We start from the raw sequence: 11032 nt of genomic DNA, 5'->3' as shown, positions 1-11032 counted from the left end.
TGTTCTTTTAACAATTATTTCCATATGAACCATATTTTTTGCAAAAGCTCCGTGCATTTGCTACACGACTAACGAAACCTAACAATCTTCGTGAATATGCAATATTTATCATCCTATCGTATCAAAATTATAAGATAAAATTATTGAAAGACGAAAAAATTTAATAAAATATCAAAAGACAATGACGAACGTTACTCGCACATTCATAATTTATTTAAAAAAATAATAATAATAACAAATTCACAATTTTTTTTTGTATTTCGTTCAATTACAAACTGATTTTTTTTTATTTATGAGAAAAAAAAAATTTACATGTTTTACTCTATAATCAGTGTTGAACAAAAAAAAAGAAATATACACATATATATATATTCTATATAAAGTTCACGAATTAATATTTTTCTACTCTATTCTATATAAACCTTTCAAGTTTAATTATTCATCATTTAAATGTTTATTGAGATCTTTTACGTGAGAATTTAATAATCTAGACATATAAATAGCTTGATGATGAATATTTGATTGAATAAATTTATTCGATTTTCGATAAGTTTCAGCTTCAGTGAATTGATCTTCAATTTCATTATCAATTTCATCATCATCTGATTTTGTTTTATAAGAATTATAAAATAATCTAATCAATTCTTCTATTTCGGTAACATTTGGTCTTTTCATTGGATTTGAAATCCAACATTTTTTCATTAAATCAATATAACATTTTGGTATTTCTGGTTCATTTGATTCAGGTCTAACTCCTTTACATATATCTAACGCCAAGTTATGATCATGAGCACGATTGGCAAAAGGTTGTCTTCCAGTTGCTATAAAATACATAATCATACCAAAACTATAAATATCTGATTGTTGAATATGAGATTTTCCTCTTAATACTTCAGGAGCTACATAAGGCATGACACCATAAATTTTTGTTTCATCCGTATTACCAGCATCACCATATAATCCAACATCTGATATAGTTATATTATCATTTGAGAAAACCCAATAAACCCCCTTAACCAAAACATTTCCTGTATGAAAATTACAATGAATCATTTGTTTTTGATGAATTTCTTTAAGATCACTAATAATATTTTCTAATACTTTTAATTTTATTAACCAATTAAAATTTTTAAGGTTACTATTATGATTTATCCAATAATTGAGATTTCTACCTTCAGCATATTGAAGAACTAAAACATATTCTTTTGTATTTGGATTTTGGGTCAATCCATAAACTTTAAGAATTTTACCGGAATTATCAACACTATTAATTGCGTATCTTTTAACCTAATAAAAAATGAATCATTATTAAAATACAAATAATAAGATATACCGTTTATTATTTTTTTTTAAATAAATAAATAAATAAATCCATACCTTGTTTAAAAATTCATCAGTGAGAAATTGTGAATTACATAAACATTTTAATGCAACTTTTTTATCTGGTGCTCTTGATAATTTATCTTTCTTCCTTTTATGAAATAATGGACCATCCTTCCATATCGCTGAATATACTGACGCAAATCCACCTTTTCCTATTTCTCTTATATCATCAAAATTATTATATGGTATCCATTCAAATACTTCAGATATTTTCACTTCATCAAAATATTCAACAGCTTCTGATCTTATGTCTCGAATTAAATTATCAACTTTTTCATTTCCATTCCAATTTGTATAATTTATTACTTTACATTCTTTACACCATCCATAATCTATATCTATATATACGTTACCACATATTTTACAATATCTATCACAATATTTATTTTCAAGTACAATAATATATTCTTTTGTAGTTACATGCTGAGATATTCCATGTATTATACAATCACCATCGATCTTTATTGAATATTTTTTAACCTATTAACCAAAAAAAAAAATTATTATAAAAATTAAAAAAATTAAATAAAAAATTATTATAAAAATCAATTAAAAGAATATCATACCTTATCAAAAAGGTTATTAACCAATTGTTCAGAATCATTTAAATATTTTAGAGCAACTGATTTATTTGAATCTCTCGCATATTCTCTTTTGTCATGTAAATTATAACATAGTGGTCCACTTTTCCATACTGCTGAATATACTGTTGTATACCCATCTTTTCCTATTTTTTTAATATTACTAAATTGATTAAATGATATCCATTCAAATACATTATCGGTTGGACAATCAATCTTTGATTGCATTTCTTGAATAAAATAATCGATTCTTTCATTTCCACTGGTCCAATTTTTAAATTCACCTTTTAAATATTTCATTTGACATGGTTCACACCATTTATACCCATTTTTATACGGTTTCTCACAATTTATACAATACATTTCACCATAATGATCTCCAAGAACCATCATATAATCATTTGTATCCGGATTTTGAGATATTCCATATATTTTAATCTTATTATCTAAATAATCAATTGAATAATCTTTAACCTATCAAATAATAATAATAAAAAAAATTTTATTAATTTTTTAAGAAAAAAAAAAAAAAAAGCGTTAAAATTTTAACAAATAAAATACTGACCTTATTTAAAAACACGTCAATCATATCTTGTGAATTATCCATACATTTTAAAGCAAAACTCATATCAGGTATCCGTTCATATTTTTTTGTTTCCGCATTATAAGATAAAGGACCATCTTCCCATTTCGCTGAATATACTGTAGCAAAACCCCCTTTTCCTATCTCTTTAAGATCATAAAATTGATCAGGTGATACCCATTCAAATAACAAATCTTTTGGATTATTGACTTTTAATTGCATTTCTTGAATGAAATTATCGATTTTTTCGTCCACGCCACTAACACAATTCTTTAAATAATTAATTTGACATGGTTTACACCATTTATACATATTTGAATACATTTTACTACACAGTACACAATATTTTTCATAATATTTATCTTGAAAAACCAGTAAATAATCTCCTGTATCTGGATGTATAGATATTCCATATATTTTAAGAATATTGCTGCTAATATTTATCGAATATTCTTTAACCTATTAAAAAAACCATAAAAAATTAAATATAATCGAAAAAAAAAAGATGAATAATAAATATATAATAGATGTCATACCTTAATAATGAATTCACTAATCATATCTTTTGAACCATCTAATAATTTTAAAGCGAATTTTCCATTTGGAAGTCTACTATATCTTCTTGTATCTGAATTATAGACCAATGGACCATCCTTCCATATTGCCGAGTATCCTATGGGATCTCTTTCTACATCATCAAATTGATCGTATGGTATTAATTCAAATATTATATCTTTTGGATTACTGATTCTTGATTGCATATCTTGAATTAATTCATCAATTTTACCATCACCACATGTAAAATATCTTTTTAAATAACCTAATTGACATGTTCTACACCATTTATGCATTCTTGAATATGTTTTCCCACAACTTTCACAATATTTTTCAAAATATTTATTTTGAAGAACTATAATATATTCTTTAGTATTAGGATTTTGAGATATTCCATAAATATTAAGAGCATTGCTGTAAATGTTTATAGAATAATCCTTGACCTGTAAAAAAAAAAAAGAAAAAAAAATTATTAGAAGATCTCGAATAAAATTTTTCGAAGTTCAAAAAAAAAGAATTTCATACCTCATTTAATAATTCGTCCAACGTATTTTGAGAGGATTTTAAAGTAACTCTACCATTTCCATTCCTTTGATATTTCTTTGCATTTGTATCATACTTTAATTGACCATCCTTCCATACTGCTGAACATACAGAAGTAAATCCTATTTCTATTTCTTCAATATTATCGAACCTATCATATGGTATCCATTCAATTATTATATCTCTATAATCATTGATTTTTAATTGAAATTCTTGAATCAATTTATCAATATCTTCATTTCCACTAGTCCAATTTTTAAAATTTTCATTCAAATATTTTATTAAACAAGTTTTACACCATTTATGTTGAGTATTCTTATACATTTCACCACATTTTACACAATATCCTTTGAAATATTCTTCAAAATATTTATTACTAAGAACCATAAGATAATCTTTCGTATCAGGTTTTTGAGATATTCCAAATATCTTAAGATCAATATACCATTTTACTGAATATTCCACATCCTATAAATAAAAGAAGAAATTATTATCATAATAAATAAAAGAAACAATATCAAATATACAATATAACTTATAATTAAAAAAAATAAATACCTCATCACTTAAATTCACATTATGTGAGACGTTCAAACATTTCAAGACAACGGTTTTATCCGAATCTCTTATATACTTCTTTTTATCCCAACGTAATGGACCATCCTTCCATTTTGCTAAATATACAGTGGCGGGACCATCTTTACCCACTTCCTTAATTTTAAATTGATCATATGGTACCCATTCAAACATTATATCATTCGGATCATTAATTCTTAATTGAACTTTTTGAATTAAATTATCAATCTTTTCATTTTTACTGGTCCAATTTTTAAAATTTTCTTTTAATAGACCTATTTCACATGTTTTACACCATTTATATTGTTCATATGTATACATTCCACCGCACTTTATACATCTGTTTTTTAACTTTCTTATCGATCTTCGCATCTTTTCTAATTTTGTGATTAATCGGAAAATCGGAAAAATTAACTTTTTTTTCTTTTTTTTTTTAAAAAAAAAAAAATTTTTAATTCGAATTATAGTTATTATATATGAATTTTTTTTTATTAAAATATTAAATATAATGGATTTTCTAATAATGGTTCTTTTTTATTACTAAATAAGGGTTTTTTTTATTTGTTAAAAAAAAAAATAACAATATAAACGCCAAATGTATTATAGAAAAAAACGCCGAATTCGATGCAGGATTATTTCAGGCGTATTTATATTTGGGTCACGGAGATAATAAATATAAATGATCGACAAAATTTCATCTGTCATTTACAGTACATAACATTACATAGCATAGAAATGAATTAATAATTCATTCAATATAACCAAAAATATTGGGCGTGATTAAAAATTCTTTTGTCTTTTTTTTTATTAACTTTTTTATTTATTTATTTATTTATTTTTTGAATGAATTTCCCAAAAAAAAAACGATTGTTTAAAATAAGAAAATCAAATTTCAAATTATTATTGTTTATTCACGTGACTTTTTTAAAAATTTTCCGAGAAACAATGATCATTCTTATTTTACAAAGAAACTATTTATTACACAATTTACACAATGTGTGTAATCATACTTTACTTTCACAGTCTTTCCCTAAAAGATGAAAGAATCATTTTAAGGGGCATTAAGCACTGTACGTACATAAAATATTATGTATGTTTTTTGGGGTGATACATTTTATCTTTTTTTTTTCTTTTTTTTCTTTTTTTTTCGAGTGCATAATATAAAACCAATTAAGGTACAATATGAAACTGCTTCAATTTTATTCGTTTTTTTTTTATTTTAAGTTTTTTTTATTTTTATTATTTTGACATTTTATAATTTAACTACAAATTTTTTTTAATTATCGGTTATATAATTCGGTTTAATTTGTTTTATAATTTCATGTCTAAAATATCTCGAAATATCTCGAAATATCTCGAAATATTTCGAAATAAAAAATAAAAATATAATAATTATACAGTAATTTTCCGTCTGCTGAAATATGTTTTAATACCGGAAAAAATTTTCTATAGTTCCGAGTACTTTCATGTGCAGTATGTACTTGAAATGTATAGCGACGTATATTAGACATATAAGATTATAGTATATTACTAATCTTAGTATACACATATATTACCCCTGAAATCTTGTAACGGAAGTCACGCCTTACTATATATATATATATATATACATTTTTTTTTTAAAAAAAAGCTTAAAAAGTTTTCTTTTTAATCCAATTAAATTTTCATTATAGCGGCCCGTTACGTACAATACGCGATAACTGAAAAAGTCTATGAACCCAATTCAATATACATGTATACTTTTGACGTATGCAAAGTGAAAATTATTTGATGTAAGCTTTTATATTTGTCAACGATTAACAAATTAATATTTTTTATTTTTAATTTATTTTTTTTTTTGAGGTGTATCATACACATCACGTGGCTTCATAACAAAAATTTTGTGAAAAAAAAAAAATTTTAATTTTTAATAAATATAACAAGAAATATACATTATGTATATTTTTGTCCGTTCTACAAGCTAACAAGTTAACTTAAAGCGTCAAAGTTTGGGTTTTGAATATCAATTTTGTCTTATTTAAGAAATTTCTTTTTTTTTCTGTAACCTGGGTTTGAAACACCTCGTACTAGTGTGTACAAATAGAAATCGTCATTTTTTTTTAATAAAATCAAAATATTGCCAACTTGTGCTACACTAATTACTATTATTATCCAACGTTTATCCAACGTTAACGTCTTTTGTCATTTTGAGGCACGCGAGATAACTATCATCATTGTAATTAATAATACTTGAAAATTATTGCAAATTAATTTAAAATTCATATCAGATAACTTGTGGATTCATCAATTCAAGTTTCATTATATATTTTTTTTTTTAAAAAAAATCATTTCGCTATTGTTTCATATGAACTTCTTTTTTGTCATTTCGTATAAAAATTTTTCATTAACACTTCTTTCTGTAGTTCACTTCTTTTATTTAATTTTCATTATATTTTATTTAATTATACTTCTTTTTATTATTTTATATTTCTTCTTCTTGAATTCTTGTAAGAAAATTTCATTCTTTTACGATAGAATTTTATTCTTTTACGATAGAATTGTGTTCTTTTACGATAGAATTTTGTTCTTTACGAGAGATTTTTATTCTTTACGAGAGATTTTTATTATTTTTTATTTACGTTTCATCTAGTAAGTTATTACATTCTCCTTGTACGGAATTGTTTTACATTGCACTTTGCAAGGTAATTTTACACCCTTGAAAAAGAATTTTACAAATTTCTGCTTTATAGGTTTAATTGATACATTTTATCGAAAAATTTAAAAAAATTGTAAACGTAAAATCACGTGATGCAAATAAATTTGGTGATTTTCGCCCAACCAAATGAAAATTCACATCCACCGATGAGCCAAGTATAAAATTAAAATAATAATATACAATTGCACCTGCTAATAAAAAATAAAAACATTTTAGTAATTGCTCAATCATAAATTTCTGCTCATTAGATATTTTGTCAAAATAAATTTTAAAAATTTAAAAACCTGTAAACGTAAATCACGCGATGTAAGACAAATCTTATGAAGTAGTGATTTTCGTCCACCCAATGAAAATTCACATCCGCTGTTGAGCCAAGTATAAATTTATAAATTTCAAATAATAATAAACAATTGCACCTGCTAATATGCTAATAAAACATTTTAGTAATGTCATAAAATATACACACAATAAAACATAACAATAAATCGTGAAAACTCTATTTAATGGATAGTGTTCAATTACAAACTGATTTTATTTATGTAAAAAAAAAAAAAAATTTTACATGCTACTCTATAATCAGTGTTGAACATAAAGTAATTGCATAAGGTAAACCTTCGATATAAAGAACTCGCTTTATAACGAAATTTTTCCAACACGTGACATTTAACCAATCATTTTCGCCAAATATCCCTAATATTCTTTAAATTCTTCGCTATAATCTTATAGCGAATTTGAGATGAAAACCGGAGGATTCGTTATATCGATAGTTGACTATATAAATATTAAATAATTAAAATAATTAGAATAATTTCTTTAAAATTGATAATAATATTTTTGGATGAAAAAAAAAAATCATTTAAATTATTTAACGAAAAAAACCGGCATATTCACTTCGTAAATTAATTATATTTCACAATCTAAACATTCCGTATTATCATTGGTATATTCTGCAAGATCTTTTGTAAAAGAATTAAGTAATCGAGATGTATAAACAGCTTGAGTATGAATAATTAATTGACTATTTTTAATTGTTGTTCGAAACATTTCTGCTTCTTTGAATTGTTTTTCAATTTCAATCCCTTCTCGTCTTGTATTAGTTGAACAATATGAATTATAAAATAACCTAATCAATTCCTCTATTTCAATAGCACTTGGTCTTTTGTCTGGATTTGAATCCCAACATCTTTTCATTAAATCAATATAACATTTAGGTGCTTCCGCCTCATTTATTTCGGGTCTAATTCCTTTACATATATCTAATGCTAAAACCTCATCATGCGCATAATCTGCAAAAGGTTGTCTTTTAGTTGCTACAAAATACATAACCATACCAAAACTATATATGTCTGCTGCTTGAGTATAAGGTTTTCTTCTTAATACTTCAGGTGATACATAAGGCATAACTCCATAAAGATTTGTTTTATCTACATTACCAACTTTTCCGCATAATCCCATATCTGAAATATAATTTGAAGAAATCCAATGAATATCTTTAAATAATATATTTCCTATATGAAAATCACAATGAACCATCTTTTTTTGATGAATTTCTTTAAGACCACTAATAATGTTACATAATACTTTTAATTTATTTGTCCAATTAAAATATTTTTGATTATTATTTATCCAATCATTAAAATTTCCACCTTCTGCATATTGAAGTACCATAATATAATCTTTTGTATCTGGATTTTGCGATATTCCATATATTTCAAGTACTTTACCAGAATTATCAAAATTATTAATTGAATATGCTTTAACCTAAAGAGAAAATTAAAAGTTAAAAAAGAGTTTTTTTTAAAAGTAGAGTATAACTAAATATCATCAGCGGCGGCGGTTACCAGTGGTATAATGCCGGCCAGTATTAGATTTTTAATTCTGGCCGAAATGCTGGTATGGTGACTATCACCAGCCATTGGTAAACTTTAGTAATACCCTTAAAAGTATTAGTCGCATAACGTTACCTCATTTATTAAATTCATCAGTGATGCTTTGTGAATTATCTAAACATTTTAAAGCAATTGTCTTGCCCGATATTCTTGTATATTCCTTTCTATTTGTATCATATTTTAATGGACCATCTTTCCATATTGCTGAATATACTATAGCAAAACCACCTTTACCTATTTCTTTAATACCATAAAACTGATTATAAGGTATCCATTCAAATATTATGTTACTTGGACTATTTATTTTTAATTGCATTTCTTGAATTAAACCATCAATTTTTTCATTCCCACTGCTCCAGTTTACAAAATTTTTTCTTAAATCATTTGTTTGACATTGTTCACACAAACCATTATTTTTATCACATTTAGCACAATATTTTTCAAAATATTGATTTTCAAGTACCACGATATAATTTTTTGTTTTCGGATCTTTGGATATTCCATACATTTTAATATTATTCTCTTTAGTGACATTTCTTTTATATTTATTATACACTTCAGCGACATCCCTTTTGATTGTATAATTTTCAATCTACAGTATTAAAATATCACAGTATTAGAATATTATCATTATGTTAGAAAAAATTTATTTAATTTGAATTCATAGAAATTTTATTCATTACCTTATTCAAAAATTCAATAATTGTATATTTTGATTTATCAAAACATTTTAAATTAATCATTTCAGAATCTCTTGTATACACCTTTTTATGCTGATTATAGGATAATGGTCCATCCTTCCATTTCGCTGAATATATTGTAGTAAAGTCACCTTTTCCTATTTCTTTAATAGAGTTAAATCGATTGTATGGTATCCACTCAAATACTATATCACTGTGATGATTAATTTTTAATTGCATTTCTTGAATGAAGATATCAATTTCTTTTTTACCACTATTCCAATATATAAAATCTTCCTTGATATAATTTATTAGACATGGTTTACACCAATTATAATTTGTATTCGTATACATTTCAGCACATTTTATACAATATTCTTTATAATACCTTTCAAAATAACCTTCATGAATTACCATTATATATTCTTTTGTATTTGGATTTTGAGATATTCCATAAATTTTAATATTATTACTAATTTTTTTTATCGTAAAATTTCTTAAAATCTATTAAAGAAAAGAAAAAAAGGAATTAACTCCTTTGTTTGATAATATATAATAATTTTAATAATTTCTCTGTACAGTAGTACAGTACAGTACCTCATTTAAAAATTCATCAATAGCATCTTCATCTTGTAAATTTATATTAAAACATTTTAAAGCAACCACCGCATCTATATATCTTAAATAACCCCAAAAAATATTTCTATAATATAATGGACCATCTTTAAATGTTGCGAAATAAGTTTTAGTAATTGATGAATCATTTTTATTATTATTAGTACTATTAATACCTATTTCTTTAATATTATCAAATTTATCATAAGGTATCCATTCAAATATTATATCCCTATAATCATTAATTTTTTAAAATTATTTTTTAAATGATTTATTTGACATGGTTTACACCATCTATACCTTTTATTAGGTGTATATATATTACCACATTCTAAACATTTGTTTGTTAAAAATCTAAATAATATTTTAATTATTTTAATTAAACACATTTTTTTGTTAATTTTGATTTTTGAGAAATTCATTATAATAAATTTAATCTTATTTATAAATATTTTGAATTCATTAAAGATACTCAAAATGGGTATAAATCAAAAATAAAATTTAATTAATTAATGTTTTACGAATTACGAATGTATGAATTGTACGATAAACAAAATAAAATCATATGACCCTTATTTTGATTAAGAAAACAAATTTTTTGAGGCACAGCCAAATTGCAATTATGAATGATGTAATAATGACTATTTCAGTACATGAATAATATTTTTTTTCACATAAGTAATTTGATTTATTTATAACAAAATTATGCAAAAAATTATTAAAAATTAGTAAATCATTTAACAATTCTTCAAATTTCTGTAAAAAAAGATGAAATAAATTTTTAATAAATAATCTTTTATATTAATCTTCTTTATTTTGTTTACTTCTTCGGTACTATAGTAATTTTTGTATACCAAACTTATTTATTCGTTGATATGAAATATTCAGCAAAATACAAATTAATAACAATGAATCAAACATATAATTTTGGT

The 11032-nt window shown here is 23.9% G+C and overlaps 2 protein-coding genes across 2 annotated transcripts; both read right to left on the bottom strand.

The window, feature by feature from the left end:
- Window positions 1-435: 435 nt before the first annotated feature.
- On the bottom strand, window positions 436-4395 carry OCT59_008055 (uncharacterized protein; the record flags this gene model as incomplete). Its single annotated transcript, XM_066142209.1, has 10 exons — window positions 436-602; window positions 843-1100; window positions 1173-1287; window positions 1378-1863; window positions 1950-2110; window positions 2249-2438; window positions 2530-3006; window positions 3084-3545; window positions 3628-4113; window positions 4204-4395. 10 exons carry the CDS (start codon window positions 4393-4395, stop codon window positions 436-438), a joined length of 2994 nt encoding a protein of 997 aa, XP_065999112.1.
- A 3424-nt stretch (window positions 4396-7819) lies between these two features.
- Window positions 7820-10489, bottom strand: OCT59_008054 (uncharacterized protein; the record flags this gene model as incomplete). Its single annotated transcript, XM_025331727.2, has 6 exons — window positions 7820-8677; window positions 8758-8839; window positions 9312-9397; window positions 9489-9989; window positions 10083-10332; window positions 10401-10489. The coding sequence occupies 6 exons, from the start codon at window positions 10487-10489 to the stop codon at window positions 7820-7822; spliced, it is 1866 nt and encodes a 621-aa protein (XP_025183634.2).
- Between the last annotated feature and the right edge of the window lie 543 nt (window positions 10490-11032).

This window comes from Rhizophagus irregularis, chromosome 16, assembly GCF_026210795.1.
Source record: "Rhizophagus irregularis chromosome 16, complete sequence".
Classification (NCBI taxonomy): Eukaryota; Fungi; Glomeromycota; class Glomeromycetes; order Glomerales; family Glomeraceae; genus Rhizophagus; species Rhizophagus irregularis.
The sequence above is the reverse complement of the archived record's forward strand: the minus strand, read 5'-3'. Positions and strand labels throughout refer to the sequence as shown.